Source organism: Rattus norvegicus, chromosome 10 (assembly GCF_036323735.1).
Source record: "Rattus norvegicus strain BN/NHsdMcwi chromosome 10, GRCr8, whole genome shotgun sequence".
In the NCBI taxonomy this organism is placed as follows: Eukaryota; Metazoa; Chordata; class Mammalia; order Rodentia; family Muridae; genus Rattus; species Rattus norvegicus.
Window position 1 is genome coordinate 4,891,639 of NC_086028.1, and position 21,966 is coordinate 4,913,604.

The 21,966-nt window shown below is 40.6% G+C and overlaps 1 protein-coding gene across 2 annotated transcripts in view; it reads left to right on the plus strand.

Moving 5' to 3' along the window:
- Gspt1 (G1 to S phase transition 1) overlaps positions 1 to 12,548 on the plus strand; it is a 36,500-nt gene extending 23,952 nt beyond the window's left edge. The window contains exons 8-15 of one of the 2 annotated variants that reach the window (XM_017596996.3): positions 646 to 800; positions 977 to 1,117; positions 3,760 to 3,853; positions 4,934 to 5,014; positions 8,071 to 8,244; positions 9,717 to 9,806; positions 10,256 to 10,424; positions 12,056 to 12,531. In XM_017596996.3, coding sequence (XP_017452485.1) covers positions 646 to 800; positions 977 to 1,117; positions 3,760 to 3,853; positions 4,934 to 5,014; positions 8,071 to 8,244; positions 9,717 to 9,806; positions 10,256 to 10,424; positions 12,056 to 12,108 — 957 coding nt within the window. In that variant the 3' untranslated portion in view covers positions 12,109 to 12,531. Of the gene's footprint in view, positions 1 to 645; positions 801 to 976; positions 1,118 to 3,759; positions 3,854 to 4,933; positions 5,015 to 8,070; positions 8,245 to 9,716; positions 9,807 to 10,255; positions 10,425 to 12,055 lie in introns of both variants that reach the window. The other variant, NM_001003978.1, reaches the window with a different exon arrangement.
- The last annotated feature ends 9,418 nt before the right edge of the window (positions 12,549 to 21,966 follow it).

Below are 21,966 nucleotides of genomic sequence, written 5' to 3' on the forward strand. Positions count from 1 at the left end.
ACATATTTTATCTCATCCTTAGCCTCAAACATTTGACGTATATGCACATGTATCCTAGATTTAGGAAATTTGCAGGGTTAGAAAAAGCATGTATATTTGTTTTGATATTTTGGTACAGCACATGGAAATAACTCTTTTTTTTTTTTTTTTTTTTTTTTTTTCCCTTCTTTTTTTTCGGAGCTGGGGACCAAACCCAGGGCCTTGCGCTCGCTAGGCAAGCGCTCTATCACTGAGCTAAATCCCCAACCCCTGGAAATAACTCTTAACAATGAGCCATACCCACTCATCCACAACCCTCCTTTTTGTTTTGTTTTGAGACAGGGTTTTTCTATAGTTCTAGCTGTTGTCCTGGAACTCAATCTGTTGACCCAACTGGCCTCGAACTCAGAGATCTGCCTACCTCTGCCTCCTGGGTACTGGGATAGAAGGTTCTTGCCATCACCACCACTGCAGCCACCAGACATTAAATCCTTAAATCTCTGAGTCACTCAGACACCATGTGATCAGATGTGCCCATCATAATACATGTACTCATGCTTTTTGGAAAGCTTTCTTATAGAAGTTAAGGTGTAGATGTTTTAGATTTGGTGTAGGGTGGACATGACCTGAATGTCTAAGAATAAATTACTTGCTTTCTTGGAATAGGTAATCTCAGCCCGGAAAGGAGAGTTTGAAACTGGATTTGAAAAAGGAGGACAGACAAGAGAACATGCGATGTTGGCAAAGACAGCAGGTGTCAAACACTTAATCGTGCTTATTAATAAGATGGATGATCCAACAGTAAACTGGAGCAATGAGAGGTACGCTCAGATGCTCTGCTCACTTTTCTTTACTCCTTACAGACGTCAGTGAAGTAAAGACTGGTTTTGTTATTGTTTGCATTGTTTCTTCCAGTTTTTCTAAGCTTTCTTTACTGATGAAACTAGACTTTGTCTAGTTGGCATAGTTGACTTATTTTATTTCTAAATATTCATAGATATGAAGAATGCAAAGAGAAATTAATACCATTTTTAAAGAAAGTTGGCTTCAATCCCAAAAAGGACATTCATTTTATGCCCTGCTCAGGACTGACAGGAGCAAATCTTAAAGAGCAATCAGATTTCTGTCCTTGGTACATGTAAGTAACCTTTCTGACTTTTTTTTTTTTTTTTAAGGGAGGACGAATATATCTTAATAATAATTGAAAAAGAGGTTTTGGCTAAAGTCTTGGTTTTAAAAGAACTATGGCCTTTCTCTTCTAAAAAATACTTTGTGGTCCATCAATCGATCGATCGATCGATTGATTGATGTGGGTATATGCTTATATGTGCAATGTGAAGTTGCTTGCCCATGTTTGTGTTTGTGCAGCCTAGAGGTTGACAGTAGGAGTTTTAAGACAGTTTTTCCCTGAACCTAAAACTGACTAGGCTCCACTGACAAGCTAGTAAGTCCTGTATCATTCTGTTCTCCCTGGTGCTGGAATTACAGATGGATGCTTTAACATGGGTGTTGGGGCCAGGCTTATCTCTGCTTGCACAGCAGGCACTTAACTCACTGAGCCACCTCCCCAGCCCTGTGTAGTCTTTCTTGAGTAATAGGAATTCTTTATGGGGCTTTGGCCTATATTGTTAGTAGCTTACTTGCCTTATTAAACATGAGGCCCCTGGCATTCAATTTCCCAGATCTACTTACTCAAGCACACAAAAACCCAAACTAGGTAAATGATGAGTACTTAGCAAGTGTTTTTTCCATCCTATATTAAATTTCTTCATAGCTTCCCTTTCTGTCATTCATATTTGTTTATGTTGGATAGACTCGAGACTCTTGCCCACACCGAGTGTGTCCAGGTCACTTGACACCCTCAACCCCCCTATTTTTCATTGTGCGTACAAGCGCAGATACGGCATGTGGTATAGGGCCAAGGCACACGTTGCTTCTCTCTCCCCTTCCTGCTTAGCTTCTCAACTTCTGCTGCTTCACTCTACTCCCACTGGCCTATGACATCCATGTGATTCTCCAGTCTGCCTCCTGTCTTCCTTTAGCAGTCCTGGGATTACAAATGTGTGTCAGCAAATCCATGCTTTGTTTTGTTTTTAAAATGTATCTAGTGAGATGGCTCAGCATATTAGTGTCTGCTGCTAAGCCTGGTGACCTCATGGTAGAAAAGAAAACAAACTCTTGCAAGTTGTGCTATGAGCTACGCAGGGCCACCATGCACCATGGCGCACTACAGACACACGCACACACACACACACACAATGAATGAATGCATGAATGGATGAATGATCAATTCAAGGTCACAAAGATATAGCCCCTACAGAAGAGGATAAGGCCAGTCTAGTTTCTAAAGTAATTAAATGTTAAGATTTTAGGTTTTCAGGGCTGGAGAGACGATCACTCAGTGGTTAAGAGCACTCGCTGCTCTGAGGTATGACCTAGAAATGTTCCTAGCACCCACATGGCAGCTCACACCATCTGCAACTTGGGTTCCAGGGGATCTGATGGTCTCTTACTTCCTCAGATAGCAGGCATGCAGATGATACACGTTCATAAAGAAATACAGACAGCACACTGACGACACATAAGAGAACGCGAGGCAGGCCTAAAGTGACAACCCCTTTCCTTTATCTTTAGCCGTCAGGTCAGTTCTTTGTGAAAGGCTTATGGTCTTTACCTCGCTAAGCTCATTTTGTTTGATACATGGGTATTTAATTCTGGTACAATTTCTCTGTAATTATCACTCTTAATTAGAAATCAAATAGCCATAAATGTTGAGGGTTTTTTCCCCTCTCTTAGATCTCTTCTGTTCAACTGGTTATCTTTGTCTTACTTCTTTCCTCCCCTCCTCCCCTTTTTTTTTGCTTTTGTGAATTGTGAGTCTCTTGAAGTTCCACACATATTTTAGGTTTAGTTTGTAATTACTGTAAAGCAGATATAGAACCATGGTTTTAAATTTTACAATGCATGAAATTTGGTAATAGAAAGTAAAAATAGACTATAGGCATTTGGTACATGCCTATAATCCCAGCACTTGAAGCAGGAGAATTAAGCTTGAGGCAAGTCTAAAAGACATAGCAAAATCTTACGTTCCCTGTCCTTATGTAGTTAATATTACAATGTAGGCTGTTGCAAAATATTTCTAAGTTAATGTAAATTTATGGGGAACCTGGGCCAGGTCAGCTCAGCCTGTCAAAGTGCTTGCCGCCAAGCTTAATGGCTTTAGTTCTTGCCCAGGGCCCAGACCATTAAAGGAGATAACCAATTCTTGCAGACTGTCCTCTCGTCCAGAGAGGTTCTGTGTGTGTTTGTAGTTGTGTTTTGTTGTGTTCTATTTTGAGGCAGTACTCTCACTATGTAGCTCAGGTTAGCCTTGAACTTACATTAACCTCTTATCTCAGTGTCCCAAGTGCTGGGACAGCCTAGGGAGCTTTGTAAAAGTAAGATATTTTGTTTTATTTTTTTCGCTTTTTTTTTTTTTTTGGTTTTTTTTTTTTTTGTTTTTTTGTTTTTTTGTTTTTTTTTTTGGAGCTGGGGACCGAACCCAGGGCCTTGCGCTTCCTAGGTAAGCGCTCTACCACTGAGCTAAATCCCCAGCCCCAGATATTTTGTTTTATTTTAGTTTTCTGAGGTATAGGTTTCATGAAATAGAAATATATTAAATGAAAAAAATGTACATGGGAAAAATGGTCTTTTGTTTGTTTAAATTATAGTAATGTAACTTCTTAGATTTTTAAAAATTATTGTGTCAACTTTCTTTAATTATAACTGTTCTGTTCTCAGTGGCTTACCATTTATTCCATATCTGGATAATTTGCCAAACTTCAATAGATCAGTTGATGGACCAATCAGGCTGCCAATTGTGGATAAGTACAAGGTACCTCAAATATTAAAGTTACTGTGTTTCAGGGGAGATGAAATCATTGTGTTTTGTTATGTTATAGAAAAAATTACTAATAACTTTCTTATCCATTTGAATGTTTGTTTATATAAGGCTATGGATTTCAGCTTAGCTGGCATATTATCATTAAGTTATTTTTTAGCTGAAATGATAATACAATGAAAAGGCTGTTGTGAAAGATTTTTCACATAAAAGTGGTAGCTACTGCTAAGTAGCCTTGGAAGAAGAAGAGTGCATTTAGTTATTATAGGGTCAGAACCTGAGGGCTTTTGTAGTCAGAGTGAGGGCATTGCGTGTGGTGGTGCATACAGGTAATTTCACCACTTGGGAGGCAGAGATAGGTGGGTCTTTTAACTCAGGGCCACACAGAGAGACCCTGTCTCCACAAAAGCAATTCCACACATCTCAACGCCTACAAACAAATTTGCTTCTCTGTTTTCAGTTGGATTTTCAGCTGTTTCTAGTACAGAGGTTTGAGCGAGCAGCGCATCAGGCAAGCTGTCTGCACTGACTACATCCCAAAGCCCTCAGCTCAGTCTTTAGATTGCGACAGTAACAATTCATGCCATGTTTTACTCACTTTTGATAAAAGTCTTTATCCTTTGACTAACTCTATTAAGTTTACAAATAAGTAGTTTTCCTAATTTGTACAAATAATTCAGATCTTCCAACATAAAATTCTGTGCTGTTTTCTGCACGAAGCTTTCTTTTTGAACCTTAGGCATTCTTTGTTATTTAATATAAGTGTACTTAGGCCTAAGTTACAAATTATTATGGAGTATTTGTTACCTTCTCTGTGTTTAAGAACAGTTGGAAGCATTCAACTAAGCTAAATATTTTTCCTTTATAGATAATTCCAATAGAATTTCATTTTGGGTTATTCATGTGCTATAATCAGCAGTAAAAGTCTTGAAAGTTGGGGTTGGGGATTTAGCTCAGTGGTAGAGCGCTTGCCTAGCAAGCGCAAGGCCCTGGGTTCGGTCCCCAGCTTCGAAAAAAAGAAAAAAAAAAGTCTTTGAAAGTTCTTACTGTTTTTTTAATCCTGAATTTGAATAGGATATGGGGACTGTGGTCCTGGGAAAGCTGGAATCTGGATCCATCTGTAAAGGCCAGCAGCTCGTAATGATGCCCAATAAGGTAAGCCTTAGCTTGTGTTACAGCAGCTCGGTCTCCTAGATGTGCACAAGCCCACACTTCAAACACTTAGGAATTTCCAGGAAGACAAATGGGCTTTATATGTAATCATTATTTTATTAATTCTTAGGTGAAATTAAAGAACAAACAGAGGCTGGGCAGTGGAGGTACACCTTTAATCCCAGCATTCACAACTCAGAGCTTGATCTGTAGAGTTCCAGGACACCCAGGAACCATCTAAAAATGATTAAAAAATAAACAAAACCCAGAGGGGGTTTTTGTTTTGTCTTGTTTTGTTTTTTAAAGGGTTAGCCGACCCTGTTAGAAGGTACAACATGGGGCTGGAGAGATGGCTCAGAGGTTAAGAGCACTGACTGCTTTTCCAGAGGTCCTGAGTTCAAATCCCAGCAACCACAGGATGGCTCACAACCACCTGTAATGGGATGGATCATACACCCTCTTCTGGTGTGTCTGAAGACAGCAACAGTGTCCTCACATACGATAAATCTTTAAAAAAAAAAAAAAAAGGTACAACACGAAGGTTTGAAACTATCAGCAGGGGCAGGTAAAATAAGGGATTCTCAGTGGTTAAGTAACTGCTTTGGTTAACAATACAAATTAAGTGAGCCAAGGAAGAAAACTTAGGCTCTATCTATCCTAGTGTGTCTCTGTGTCTGTGGTCTTTTTCATTCAGATGCCACAGAACAGTATGTCTACAACTGTACTTCCAGGGATTTATCAGTATTGTCATCATCATCATCATCATCATCATCATCATCATCATCATCTTACTCTTTTGGGGTGTTATTGTTAGTGGTTAAAATCTCCCAGCCCCAAGCCAAGGACTTATTCTGGCTAGTTAGGCACTTTAGCATTGACCTAAATCCCCAAGCCCCAAAGATCATTTTGTAGTCTGTTACTGGAGAAGTTTTTCTGAACCTGTACTGTAACTATGCTCATAGTAGCACTGCTCCCAAATGGCCAAAAGGTGGATACACAATGGGGCGTATATATACAGCAGAAACTTACTGAGCTATGCACCGGAATACATGGCAGTCCATTTGGGACCCTTCTCATTAGCTGAGAACTTTCTTTGCTCTGTCTTACACTTAATAGAATTCTTGCTACTTCAGGGCTAGAAATAGCTCAGCATTTTCAGAAGACCCGAGTTCTATTCCCAGCACTCATGTGAGGTGGCTCACAACCATCTGTAAAAGATTAAAAACTAAGCTCACAATCCTTTGAAGAAAAGAAAGCTGTAACATCACCAACATGGATGAACTTAAGAAGACATTATATAAAGACATTGTGAAAACCAATCACAAAAAGTCAGATATGATCAGTGTTTATATTTGTGGTGCTGGAAGTTGAACCAAGGGCTTGTATGTGCTGAGCAGGCATTCTGACACTGATATAGTCCCAGCCCGACAAGGACTTATGTATCTATGTGAGAGCCCTAGAAATAATGGTGAAGCGCTTAGTGTGTTGTTTATTGAGTATGTGTAATTTCACACATGCACCATGAGTAGAGTCCAGGTTTGAAGTTCGATTGCTTCACAGTATTAACTTTACTCATTTATGAACTTAGCAATACCAGCTTTATGTTTAGAGATAGTAAATTGTAGGGGTTCAGGGGTTAGTCTAGTGACGTAGTGCCTGTTGCTGTTGCAGAGTACCGGGATTTAGTTCTAGCAGTTTGGGCAGCTTACAGATCTCCTTGTCTCTGTTCTATAATGTTTCCTGGACTTCTGCACATCTGTACTCACTTGGTATACACACCAATATATGTAAAACGTTTTTTAAAAATTTATTTTGTAATTAAATATTTCAAAGCTGGGTGTGGTAGTGCAAATCTGTAATCTCAGTACTTGGGAGATATAGGGAGGAGATTCTGGAGTTCAAGGTCATAATAAGTTATATAGAGCTTTGAAATACCTTAGGTAACTTTAAAAAATTAACATAAAAATTAAGTCAGAGGTGGCGGTACATGCCTTTAATCCCAGTAGTCAGGAGGCAGAGGCAGGCTGATCTTTGAGTTTGAGCCTTGCTTGGTCTACAGAGTGAGTTCTAGAACTATACAGAAAAACCCTGTCTCCAAAACAAAAAAGGTATTTACCCAGAAAGCACTAAAAATATCAATTTGTTTCTTGGTATAATTGGTATACTTGTTTCTTTGTATAATAAATACAAAGAAAAAGTATTTAAGGACTGGCAGGGTGGCTCAGATAAAGACTTGACCTTTGACACCTAGACCCCACATAAAGGGAAAAGGAGAGAAATACTCCACAGAGCTGTCCTCTGACCTCTTCCAAATGTGTTATGCACACCAACAGCCACCCACACCCAAACCAGATACATGATTAAAAACAGACAAATCTTGTTGGGTTTAAAGCTAGATTTGGTGATATTTACTTTGAGGTATTACAAAGTTATACCAAGAAACAAATTGATATTTTTAGTGCTTTCTAGGTAAATAGCTTTTGTTAATATATGTAATGCTATTGTCTGTATCACTCCTCCATCACCCAGGGCCATGACCACAGCAGCACATGTCTGTCGGGTTCTTACTTTGTGTATATGAATGCTGTGCCTGCATCTTTGCGTCATGTATATATGCCTGGTGCCCACAGCAGCCAGAGAGCATTGGCTTTCCTGGGAGTGGAACTATAAGTAGTTGTGAGCTAGCAGTTGGGTGCTGGGAATTGATGTTGGGCCTTCTGGGAGAGCAGCAAATGCTCTCAGAGCTGTGCCATCTTTCTAGCCCACACAATACTTTTTTATTTCTAAGATTCATTTGTTTATTATATTTACGTACTGTAGCTGTCTTCAGACACACACCAGAACAGGGCATTGGATCCCATTACAGATGGCTGTGAGCCACCATGTGGTTGCTGGGATTTGAACTCAGGACATCTGGAAGAGCGATCAGTGCTCTTAACCACAGGGCCATCTCTCTAGCTCGGCAATTTGTAGCTTCTTAACAAAATGAAATCAAGGTCATTTTATATCTTATAAAATGTGCATGTGTCATAAACCTCCAGCTTTGATTTCTCTTTTAGCACAACGTGGAGGTCCTTGGAATACTTTCTGATGATGTAGAGACGGACTCTGTAGCTCCAGGTGAAAACCTCAAAATCAGACTGAAAGGGATTGAAGAGGAAGAGATTCTTCCAGGATTCATCCTCTGTGATCTTAATAATCTTTGTCATTCTGGACGCACATTCGATGCCCAGGTAAAGACCTTACTGCCTTCATGTTCATGGTTGTTAAAACTTAATGTGAGTGCCTTTGTCCTGAGTATTTGTGACATGCACATACCCAGTAATAGAGGAGCTCACTTGTACAGAACAGCCATAGCATCTCACAGTTTCTAGATGCTGTAAGAATTTACCAGGTATGGGGCTGGGGATTTAGCTCAGTGGTAGAGCGCTTGCCTAGGAAGCGCAAGGCCCTGGGTTCGGTCCCCAGCTCCGAAAAAAAGAGGAAAAAAAAAAAAGGAAAAAAAAAAAGAATTTACTAGGTACTAGTTTTTGTAAGTTTTGTTGGTAAAATTTAAGTAATGTTCACTTTGTAACAGCAGACCGTGCTATATCATCAGTAAATGTTTATCTTAAAATCTCCTTGATTTGACTGGAGCAGCCCACAGCCAGTGTGGTTTTAGACTTGGGTTACACTTGCATTTAACCTGCCCTACTTGGGAGAGTAAGAACAGTGACTGGTAGCAACTCTTTAAAGATTTATTCATTTATTATATATAAGTACTCTGTAGCTGTCTTCAGATACACCAGAAGAGGGCATCGGATCTCTTTACAGATGGTTGTGAGCCACCATGTGGTTGCTGGGAATTGAACTGAGGACCTCTAGAGTTGCAGTCAGGTGCTCTTAACCGCTGAGCCATCTCTCTAGCCCCCGGTAGCAACTCTTAATGCTGTTAAACTAGAGCTGGAGAGGGATCAGTGCTTAAGAGTTCTTGCTGCTCTCATCGAGGTTCCAAGTGCCTGCAGGTTAGAACTGCCTCTAAGTCCAATTCCATGGCACCCAGCACTTTTTTCTGACCTTCTTGTACACCAGGCGTGCAGGTGGTACACAGACAAAACATGTAGGCAAGACTCATAAACTCAAATAAATCTTAATCCTTCCCCCCAAAATGTATGACTAAGTTTTTGTTTGTTTTTAATGCCAAATACATTCTCTTGTTTCCTGTGCCTTGAGCATTGAGACATGGGTAAGCTAGGGAGGGTTGCATCTAGGTAGTGTGTTCCTTTATTCCATGGGTGACACACAGAGAAGGCTTCTTAGAAAGTCTGCCCTTGAACTGACATCAGCCAGGCCCTTGCCCATTGCTCTGCAGGGCAGCGTTTATGGTAGAGCTGAGGTGAGCAACTGCACTGATCCTATCAACAAAACAGCAAGGTGCAGTGCAGTGAAGAGTGATCAGTGCAGTGAAGAGTGATCAGTGCAGTGAAGAGTGATCAGTGCAGTGAAGAGTGATCAGTGCAGTGAAGAGTGATCAGTGCAGTGAAGAGTGATCAGTGCAGTGAAGAGTGATCAGTGCAGTGAAGAGTGATCAGTGCAGTGAAGAGTGATCAGTGCAGTGAAGAGTGATCAGTGCAGTGAAGAGTGACCCGTTACTTCTTGGGGTAGAGTGCCTTTCAAACACTGAAGATAAATTCGTGGGGACTTTGTTTTGTTTTTAACTTGACAGATAGTGATTATAGAGCACAAGTCCATCATCTGCCCAGGGTATAATGCGGTGCTGCACATTCACACCTGTATCGAGGAAGTCGAGATAACGGTGAGTCCGGGTTCAGGATAACGAACGCCTTTGTTCATTTAGTTTTGAAGGATGTTGTGTCCTGATGACGTCTGACTAGCAGTATTTACAGTTATTCTTTTCCACTCTGGGAGGAGGGGTGTGGTGTATGTGTAAAGGTCAGAGGACAACTTTTTGGAGTCATTTGTTTTCTTCCACTTTGGTGACCAAACTCAGGTCAAGAGACTTACGTGGCATGTGCTTTTTTTTTTTTTTTACCTGAGCTACCAAGTTGTCTGTCTTTGTTATTGTGAGACAGGGTCCCACTGGTAGCTCAGACTTGCTTGGAGCTCATCTTCCTGCTTTAGCTTCTCAAGTATTAGGATTACAGGTATTCAGTATCATGTCCAGGTTACATTTTTTATATTTTTAGAGTTACTTACATTTAACATTTTAATTTTTTTTCTTGTCCTTTTTTTATTCTTGGCTAGGCCTTAATCTGCTTGGTAGACAAAAAATCAGGAGAAAAAAGTAAGACTCGACCCCGTTTTGTAAAGCAAGATCAAGTATGCATTGCTCGTTTAAGGACAGCAGGAACCATCTGCCTGGAGACCTTTAAGGACTTCCCTCAGATGGGACGTTTTACCTTAAGAGATGAAGGTAAGAGTTCCTCAGTCTCTGAAGGCAGGCTTTAGTTGTCAGCATCATCTAAGGATTGTTCTTATTGCTGTGGATTTAAAGAAAACCCAGATCTGTGTTCTGTTCTTGAATAAACAACAATTACCATACACTACCAGTAATGCTCTAAGTAGAATAGCTTTAATATTTTGTAATAGTGCAGTTGGAAAAAATTAAATTTACTAAGACAATTTTATAATGAAGACTTTTATAGTAAATATGAAGAATACAAGTTATATGTCTTGATTTTTTTTAATATGTAAATTCACATTCTGGAGGGCATCCATTTCTACACTACCTTTGATGCAGAATAGATGTAATTTTCTTCTAATGATCCAAACATTCTTGATATGAAAATGAAATGATTGTTCTGGAACATTCCCTTGTGGTCTAATGTTTCTAAAACTTTGTTGTTGTTGGTTTTGTTTTGTTTTTTAAATGAGGTCTCAAGTAGTATAAGCTGTCCTCAAATTTGCTGTGTGGTCTCTGATGAGCCTGAACTTCTGATCCTCCTGCCTCTGCGTTGCAAGTTCTGGGAGTCATACATGCTGTGCAGCTTCCCTAGCCCATACTGTATCCCCAGTCTCGTGTGTTCTTTTGAGGCAGGCTCTCATAGTGGAGCCTGTGCTGGCCTCCGACTGACTCATCACAGTCCCGCTGCCTTAGTTTCTTGAGTGCTGGGATTACAAGTGTGAGGCCCCATGTGTGGCAACTGGAAAACTGCATAAAACTCCGTGGTTAACCAGGAAATGCAGATGGTGACCATTTAATAGTAAACTGCGGTAGAGAACACACTATAAAACTCGTGATGTTACTGTTCCCCAAACACTTGACTACGTATAGCTTCACTTTAAACACTGTTTCTTTCAAACTTGTTGATAGTGACATTTTTATACTTAATAGTTTAGCAGGTTTTTTTTTTTTTTTTTTTTTTTTGGTTCTTTTTTTTCGGAGCTGGGAACCGAACCCAGGGCCTTGCGCTTCCTAGGCAAGCGCTCTACCACTGAGCTAAATCCCCAACCCAGGTTTTTATTTCTTTTTGAAACATCCTATGTAAGGCCCAGCTAGCCTTGAACTCAAGATTCCAAGTGCTAGAATTAGAGGTTATTTGCGTTGTGCCCAGTTCTGAGCCTGACAAAATGTTAACAGGAATAAGAAAAGAAAGTAAGGACGCAGGAGGATAACAGTGTTGAGTCCTAAATCTGAGTCATGAGTGTGACCTGTTCGTCCCCCGTTGGTTAGTCCACAGGCATGCTCCTGAGAGGTTTGCACTGAGTCACATGCTGTGCCTCTAATCACATAGGGAGAGCTTTCCAGTTTCAGTTGCTATGCAGATATATCTGACCCTTTTGTTTTGTTTTCTTTAGTCATGTTATTGAATGCTATAATTTATTAATTTTATCATCAAGTGGTATTCTGTCGTGGTAGGCCACTTCCCAGTAAAACTCATTTAAAATGACCTAACCAAATACCATGGTTTGGGTAAACAAAGGTATTAAATCAGGAATTTGCACAATGACAAAATTTCCTTTTGGCTAATAATCTTAATGTATTGCATAAACTTGCTGCTAACTACTGAAAGACATTTTTTTCCTTCCAAATTTCATTTCTAGGTAAGACCATTGCAATTGGAAAAGTTCTGAAACTGGTTCCAGAGAAAGACTAAGCATTTCCTTGATGACCCTGCACAATACTGTGAGGAAAATTGACTGCAAAAGCCTACTTCACACCGCCTTCTCTTACTTTCTGCCCATTGACAAACCTCTCCCCATATTTTGCAAAGAAAATTCCCAGCAAAAGTCCACATCATGTCAGCTTTCTCATATTGAGAGCTTGGCTATGCCAGTTTGACTTCCCCAAGAGTTTGCCCCACAAACTTTGCTTCCTTGGACACATTTGGCAATAGCTTTGTAAGTGATGTGGACATGATTGCCTACAATAAGGAAACCTACAGGAAGTTTTTTATTTTTCATTTTCCCCTTAGGCATAGTTAGTCTTTTTCTCCCCAGGCAGATCATTCTGAGTGTGCAAGTGTGTGTGCACATGTTAAAAAGACAACTACCATGTTAATAAAATATTCAATTTGAAACCCTTTCGGTATTTGAATTGCTTTTGAATACTGTTTTTTATCTGAATGTAACATTGTTCCATTAGCTTTTTAACTGCCAAGTAATTGAATACATTTTATTACTTGGATTTTTCTAAACTCTCCCCACTCACTTTAAATGGAGCATTTACAACCACTGCTCAAGTTTGTATTAAAGGAAAGGTTTTGTTTGACCCCTTAAATTGATGGTTAATGCATACATACGCACCTTTATGCAACTGTAACCCTGCTTTACTAACTCGGTCTATTGGTTATTTTCTGCCAATTTATATTTTAGTATGAATTCTTAAACACAGTAAGCTGTTTGGAAATTTAAAAACAGCATCACTGTCAGCTTTATAAATAAAGCTTAATGAACCTCTATCCCTACAGGCACCTCTATTAGCTGACAGTAAAAGCAGTTGAGACTGGCACCCCCTTGGTTTCTCTAAGAGCTGCATGCATCTACTATGGAAGCCTATCAGTCCACTGCACTGCAGTCCCACAGGTTCCTCACATTGTCAGTAACGGTGAAGGACAAAGAGCCTCACTGCTCCCCGCCATTCTCATTCCAGTGACTAAATGGACAGATTTAGTCGTCACAAACTGCTCACACTCACATGAACAGGAATAAATAGAGCCAAGCACAGGACGGTTTTACCTCAGTTTTCCTTCACTGTAGGCTGGAATCTGCTAACCATGATTTATTTGGTGAACCGTAGTCAGCGTTGTGGTGTGGTGGTTTCAGCTGGAGGGTAACTTTCTACTAGAGCTGCCATCCATGCCTGCAATGTTTCTGGAGGATGAATGGGGAGTGGAAGAGGTTTGTCAGGGGCCTCCTTTGCGTAGAATGTGGGCTTCCGTGTGTGAGCTTTGGCCTCTTTCACAATATGATTCCTGAGATAAGTTCTAATGATGTGCGCCATGGTGTGGTTCACCCCTGTAATCTTGTTCTGCACTTCCAGTCACAAAACAAAATACAGTGAAATGCCAACTGCAGAGATGATGAGTTGCTGTCTCAAGGTCAGGGCTAAGGTCATACCTACAGCTTCTTTGAACTACACATATGGCTATTAAATTGCATGAAATTTAAATTTAGGATGTCTGCAAATATCTGGGCTTTGATTCGTCTGTGATATATGTCCATGCTAGTAAGTAAATGTATAAGCAAATGCTGAAGTCTGAATGATCTTTAGAACTTTTGAGTCACTAAAATTATTTCCAAAGAGTTCCCTTTTGAAATTAAACATATTTTTAAAGACAAGTTATATCCGTTATTAAAACACACTGTAAAGAATGTTGTGTGCATGTTGTCGAGATTCTTAAGTGAGGTGACTTGGCCAGCACCTCTGAAAGGCCTACCTCTCCACAGTAATGTAAGGACAGGGTAATTCTAAAACATTTTCATTGGAATTCTATCAACAGGATTCATCAACACCACACATTTTAGGGACTTTGAAGTTTGAAGGACTATGTATGTATCTCCATTTAGACCATCCATTTTAAAGTGGTGGCTATATATCAGATTGTCATTTCAATAAGGAGATGGAATGTCCTATGAAACGTGACCTATGTGCAGATGTTATATTTTTAAAGAGCAATGCAGTTTTTTGCTATCATTCTGCCTTCTGCAAATGTAAACTGTTTCTGTGGTTGACAATTCGAATAGGATAACCACACGTCGTGGGTTCTGAAGGTCTTGTGTTCTCGCTGTATCAACACAGGCCTGTTAGTCAGCATCATGACTGCTTTGCCCCATTTTATAATAAAATCGTCATACAACTTTTCTGCTAAGTTATTTAATCTTTCAAGTAAATTGGAGTTTAAGAGATGGTATTTTAAAACATTGTCATTGTCATCTTTTTCTTACTGTGGAAGAGGAAATGCTGCATTTTTTGTTGTTGATTATACATAATTTGCTATCCAGTGGGCGGCGTTATATAAAACCAAACCGTAAGAAGTTGAACTGAATGTATACTGCCTGGAATTTAATGACAAAGCAACTTGTTTGTAAATGATTAAACACACTTTCTCCTTGTTTTTAATTATAAAAAATCTTGAAATACATGGTAATTGTATGTACAAAAAAGCAAAAACCCTGTAAGCTGAAGTACAAGCTCTTCTCTGTAACGAGGTAATCCATGCTTGTCTGCTGATTCTCAAGCCACCAGCACTACTTTTACATGTGGGACTTTGACAGTTTGGTTGGACAATTCCTGCCGTCAGTTGAAGTGTTGCAAATATTTTGGCTTATACTTGCAACCAGATGCAATTTTACAACTTAGGGACCCATGGGGAACATTTAAGAAAAAAGTCACCCAAACTCCTTGACCATCTCCAGGAATACTAGTAATTCCTCCATGATCGTGGATGAGTGTTTACGTGACAGCACACTAGCACCTTTGCTCGCTGGCATGGACTTGCTCACCGACTGCTGCTTCACTGGATGATCCATTCATTCAGTGGAGTCAGTAGTCAAGGGGCAAAGCTGTAGCTTTTAATGTTAGGCAACTTCCAATTTTTAGAACATTTGTGAAAATTAGGGTTACAGAACTATAACTGATGTAGAATGGTTAGATGCTAGAATCATTGTTGGCCTACTTTCTTAGAATAGGCTGTTCAGTCAATCCTCTCACAGACCTATATGTAAAGTAGATAGGTAGCAGTCCACTGTATTTGGGAATTATCTCCAAATCCTTATTTATTTATTCCAGCTACTGTTTCAGCGATTGTGACAGATGCCATTAATTATTCATTATCATGTTCCTTACGAGATCTTGCCACGGCAGCACCTTGGTAATCAAGTATAATTACATATGCACAACTCAATTAATAGGTTTAGCGATTATTAAATTAGATTTTGTAGTATGCAGAGTAGAAAGTGTTATTTTCTAGTAGTAATTTAGTTAATTACATTTGAACCAATTTTATTGCCAGAATTCAGATAGGGTCGATTTGATACTTGATGGTTCGGTTCTGGGATATTCTTAACTTCTAGAATCCTAGAACTTAATGAGTCTTCCTTTCAGTGAATACACTTAGCACATACCTCTAATCCTATGCTTCCTTGAAACAATAATGTGCTGGCCAAGTTGTTTACCAAGGAGAACTATGAGGGTGTGGAGGTACTGGGAGGGGGAGAGACCGAAAGCTTGTTCTCCAGTGCAAGGGGAAAGTAAAGAGGCACTAAGCCTGAACAGGCAGGAGACACAGATTTCTGAAGTCACCTGAAAAAGTATTGCTTTTTCTGCCTTCTCACATATGCCACTGTGCCCTTTAAGTCTTGACCTGGAAACCTCAGGTGTGTGCACTGCATAGCTGAATGGCATTTTGTGCTTCCTGAAGCTCCCCTTCGTGCCGCAGATGGCAGCCTGAGTCCTTGCTGCCTCCGTTCGCTGCCCAGGGAAGGGTCTGTGCTGGAGCTGGGTGGCGCTCTGGCCCTCCTCAGGTGATGGTCTTCACCTCCATTTCTTCTGCATGTATCAGGTGGAACTGATGTCTGAGCCTGCAAGTCTGCATTTTAAGGGACACGTTGGGATCTCAGAAATGCACACGCTTCTTAACTAGTTTTAAAGGAGAAATGTGGCTCTCTCAGGCCAGGACTTAGTGACTAATTTTTACTTACCTGGTTAATACCTAGAGCCATTTTAAAAGAGAAGATTGAGAGCTGGCTTAGTATGATGGGTTGTTAGCCTGATTCCAAAGAGGGTTCTAGGTAGGAAAGAAACCCTTTCCTTATGATTTGAAGCTACCTGCTGTGCCTGACTTGGTGCCTGTGTGAGGATGAAGCCCTTAGTCTGCTCTTGCAATTACTCAAATGACTGAAATTTAAAATTTTTGTTTTGTAACAATAAAACTTATCATCTTTCCTTTGATGTGCTTGTGTGTTTATAATTACATGGCTGTACTCTGTCCTACTTTATAATGCTTCTGGGTCAGATATTGGAAATATCTAACAGACTTGTTGGATGGACCTAATAGGCTGTTACCTCAGAATTTAAAACATGTTTGCTTGGTGTGTGAGGCTTTCGTGTGATGGTATAAGGACCTTAGAGGATAAAGACAACCCTCCACGAGGGCTTATGAAGATACTTGATAAAAATAGCATCACTGTATGATTTTCAGTGAGCAGTAGAATTGGACAGATTAGTGATTATTCTGTCCAAACTATGAAGCCCTAGAAATTCAGGATTTTTTTTTTTCTTTTCCTTTTCTTTTTTTCGGAGCTGGGGACCGAACCCAGGGCCTTGCGCTTGCTAGGCAAGTGCTCTACCACTGAGCCAAATCCCCAACCCTGAAATTCAGGATTTTTAATGAATACCAAGAGACCAAATGGCTGAGCGGTTAAGAGCGCTGACTGCTCTTCCAGAGGTCCTTAGTTCAGATCCCAGCAACCACATGGTGGCTCACAACCATCTGTAATAGGGATCTGATGCCCTCTTCTGGTGTGTCTGAAGACAGCTATAGTGTACTGGTACATGTAAAATAACAGAGAAAGATCAAATGGCATGTTCTTTTGTACAAGGGTGAGTGCAGAACTAGTACATACAGTGGTTAACAGAGTGGCAGCAATGTGTTTCGTATACACTCATCTTTGCTGAGGGAAGTTGAGACAATCTCCTTGTTTAGAATATGCTAGCATAAAAACTTGAGGCAACCTTCCAGCTTCTGCTTCCTTAGTGCTGGTTACAGGTGTGTGCCGTGGACCACCACAGCTTGACTTGCACATGGAGTTCATATCTTGAGACAGTGAATTGCTGCTTCAGCTGTGAAAGGCAGAATTTTGTGATAAGTGGTGTTAAACCACTCATAGCTGAAACAAAACTTATAAGGTGAGTGTGATAAGCAGGGCTCCTAAAAATTCTACGTCGGGGCTACAGAGATTGCTCATCAACTACAAGCACTTGCTTTAAAGGACCCTAGAGTTTGTTTCCACCAAATCAGACCAGTCAGGATGGCCTTTTACTCCAGTTCCAGGGGATTGACACCTCAGACTCCTCAGACACCCAAGAGCATGTGGCATTGGCATTACACATTATTAGAAAGTTTGTAAGAAATAATGTGACATTTCACAGCAATTATATTTTTCTTTTTGTTTTGGGGACAGGGTCTTACTATGTATCCTTAGCTGGAATGGAATTTGCTGTGAAGATCAGGCTGTTCTTTTTTTTTTTTTTTTGGTTCTTTTTTTCGGAGCTGGGGACCGAACCCAGGGCCTTGCGCTTCCTAGGCAAGCGCTCTACCACTGAGCTAAATCCCCAACCCGATCAGGCTGTTCTTGAACCCAGGTTTATCTTGCTCAACTTCCCAAGTAACAGGAATTGAGGTTTTTGTTTGTTTTATTCTTAAAAAAAAACAAAACAAAAAACAATGTCATGTGTTCTAGCCTGGCCTTGAATCCTCCTGTCTCTACTTCCTAAATGCTGGGATTACAAGCATGTACCACTGCTATTCAAGGGATCAAATTCTATATGCTAAAATACTCTGCCAACAGCTGTGGTGTTTTATGTCACCCTGTGGTTTTCTATCAAATGACGAGGCTTTCAACACTATCAGGACATATTTATATCTTGTCCTTTGGGTACTGTATGTAGTAGGTAAAAGACTTGGGAGAGTTTTGTAGCAAGTGGCATATGGTACTTATTTTAGACAAATTCAAAGCCAAAACATAGATGAGTTGTTGGGACAATTTTCTAGTAAAGGGTTGTGGAATCTCCCAAACTAGAACGAATGATGACCACACAGTAAAGGTAAAGTTTAGGGAACATGAAAAGCATTTTAACAATGATGTATCAGTTTATCATCTATAGTTATGTGGGGGAAAAAGTCTCAGAAGGTTTTCATTTGCTGTCCAGATGGTTTTAATCCTTTTTTGACCATTTTAATGATGCATAATGAAATTTACTCGTTGTATTGACATCCTTGTTTCCTTACATGTAGTCTGTAGAACTGATTCAACATGCCAACCTTAAATATGGAGAATTTACTATTGTGGATACAGCTTTTGATATTTTGATGACTAAATTTATTTGCATGAATTTTCTACTAGAAACAAGATATGAGCTGAAACAAGAAAACATCCTGTAGCTGAGAAGTACTTTGTTTTAAAATTACATTTAACATGTATGGATATATGTGGGAGTGTGATTTCCCCCACTATGTACAATTAATGAATGTACAATTAATAGGGGATTCTCCCCCACTATCTGTGTCCCAGAAAACTAGTGATCAGGTTTGCTGCAAGCTCCTGTCTGAGATACAATCCTATTGCTGTGAAGGGGCACCATAACCGAGGCAACTAATAAAGAATTTAATGGGGGGCCTGGAGGTTGCTCAGTTTCAGGGCTGAGTTCGTCATCGTGCCAGAGAGGCAGCAGACAGGCATGTTGTTGGGGCAGTAGCTGAACGCTTACACCTCATCTTCAAGATGAAGGCAGAGCCAGCTAGAATGGGGCTGGCAGTCTCCCCCATGACACAGCCCCTCCGTCATGGCAACACCTCCTACTCTAGCAATGTACCAACGAAGAACCAGACTTTCAAACAGGAGTTTATGGGGCCATTCATCCACATTGCATTTTGCTGCTTCACTGGCTCCAAGAGTACTTTCTGGTAATTTGTGATATCCTGTTTAAAAATCAGGATTGGGACTGGAAAGTGCTTAAAAAAACCCACGTCACACCACAATTACCAGACCCCCAAAGGCATGTGGACACAGGTGAGCATACCCACTTTTTAAAAAATTAGGCTAAAACCTAGGAAGCGCAAGGCCCTGGGTTCGGTCCCCAGCTCTGAAAAAAAGAACCAAAAAAAAAAAAAATAGGCTAAAATTTCTCTTCAAATGCATCAAGTAAAATTTAGCAGCTGTATATATTTTGTATGTGCATTAATTTTTTGGCTGCATATTTTTATGTGCACCATGTACATGCCTGTTGCCTACAAGGGTCAGAAGAGGACTTTAGGTCCTCTGGAACTGAAGTTAATTGATGTTTGTGAATGTTCATGTGGGTGCTGGTTATCAAACCCAGGTCCTCTGACTCCTTTTTTATTCAAGCCAGTGACCAAGAGCAGGCTTCCATCACAAAACTCTTGACTGTAGGATTTATAAAACCCAAAACCACAAGTACAGAACACCAGCTGTAGGCTGGGTCTGTCAGTGTATATGGTAGCTTTACCTGCTATGGGTCGAGTGTGCCTACCACTCAGGGAGAGAGAGCATTGCATCTCTTGGAACTGGAGTTACCACTGACAGTTGTAAACATGTGGATGCTGGGAATGGAACCTGGGTCCTCAGGGAGCAACAAATGCCCTTAACTGCTGAGTTATCAATCTAGTCGTGGCTTTTATTTTTTCATAAGCATCATCTAAAGGAAAGAACACTTTGATCTGTTAATCATCTTATGAACATTTCTCACAAGGAAAAACCTTGGGTTCTGCAAAGCAAAACATGGTTCCAGTGGAGAAGTGTGGGGTTAGGATAAGCTGACCTCTCCTGGACCACTTGATTTCCCCCACCTTATTCTAGTTACTTCCAAGTTTGTGACTTATTAGATGAGTAATACTGGATCCTTAGGTCATTACTTAACTGAGGCACCCTTTGTTTTACAGAACTTGTACAGCAGTTGGTTTTGTAAGGTTTCCCTCTGAGCCCTATGAAGAGAGGCAGCAATGATCCTGAAAGGCCAATGAAGAGGGTTGTGAGCCAGAGAGTCCAAACATTTTATGGTACCAGAAAATACTGGACTCTGTCTTTGACCCAGACTGTCTCTAAATTGTGTCTCTAAATTTTATTAATTTTTTAAAAAAGATTTGTTTTTACATGCATTGGTGATGTGTCTGCATATGTGTGCAAGAATGTCAATTCCTCTGGAACTTAATTTACAGACAGTTGTGAGCTGCCATGTGAGTGAGTGCTGGGAAATGAACTCTGGTCTTCTGGAAGAGCAGCCAGTGCTCTTAATCCCTAAGCCATCTCTCCATCCCTGGGTTTCTTGTATAATACTTGATTGATTAGCACAGAAATAGGACTCTCCCAGAGCCATGTATAGACCTTGAGAAAGAAAAACTGAGTCTTGACCTTATTGGTTTGGGAGAACCATTTTTGCAAGGGGATCTACCTGGGCACGGATGTCTTTGGAAAACTGGAGATGTTTGATATCAGCAGCTGTGTTGAGTCACCTGTGACAAGCCTCTTTCCTTTAACTAGGTCATGTTTAGAGCAACTAATCCTGCCATGCTCAGTTGGTGGTGGGGTGGCCTGAGAGGAAACATAAGACAGGTTACCTCTGGGACTGTGTAGACATACACCTGTGTAGAACATGGATAATAATAATACATAAGACATAATAATGAAGTTAACTTCTCTGGCAAGTGGACCACCTTTATTCCCAGCTCTCAAGAGACAAAGGCAGGGCCAGTCTGGATCAGCCAGGGCTACTCAAGAGAAACCCTGTCTCAAAAAACCCCACATTAATCCTCTAAGGTCATAGAATGGGTGAGTCCATTATCTGAGTCAATGGCACATGCATCTTGAATCGATCAAGAACCTGTAAGACTCGACTACCGCCAGGGCATTTTCTTCCTGAGTATAGCAAAGCCTTCGCTCATCCTACAAATAAAAAGATTCCTACAAATACCTGTAGACATTTGTATCCTGTGTGAGGATGCTTCATCTCAGTGAAGTCAACCTTTCATCTCTCTCCAGGAGTTGGTCCCCTCAGGTGGACCTGGGGTACCTTTCATTCCATATTGGATTCCAACTTGACACAAGCTACAGTCCACTGAGTGGAGGGATCCACAATTAAATAAAGGCCTTGAAATCTCAGCACTCGGGGGCGGCGGCGGGGACAGATATCTCTGTGAGTCTGAGCTAACCTGATCTATAGATGGGGCTCACACATCCTGTCTCAAAAACAATCCACCTACCTCTGCACCATGTTTTTCTCATCCTTATTTTTAAAGTTTGGTTGTTTGGTTTGGTTTGGTTTGGTTTGGTTTGGTTTGGTTTGGTTTGGTTTGGTAAATCATGGCATGAACATTGAAGGCTGGCAAAGGCATACCTGCTGTTGGTATAGGTGGTTACCCACTTGTCCCTTCCCCACAGCAGAGGCTAGTAGAGCACGATCAGTTCTGCATTTTGGAACAACTGTCCTGGACCTCTGGATTCTGTGAACAAGACTGCATTTATCTGTGAAGAGGTCAATGTCTGCCCTGGCAAGGGAAGATCCTGGAAATCCAGGCAGCTGGCCTGGGAGAAGCCATTAGGTCCTCGTAGCAATGGAGGAAGATCCTCAGGTCATTGGCATTAATGTTGCTGAGTTGAGGCTCCGGATGGTAGTGAAGGTGCAGTGAGCTGGCACAGCGGCAGGCCGTGACATTGATACAGGTCTTTGACATACATAGGTCATCTGCCCCAGCAGGAGGGTCTCTGCAGCATTAGGG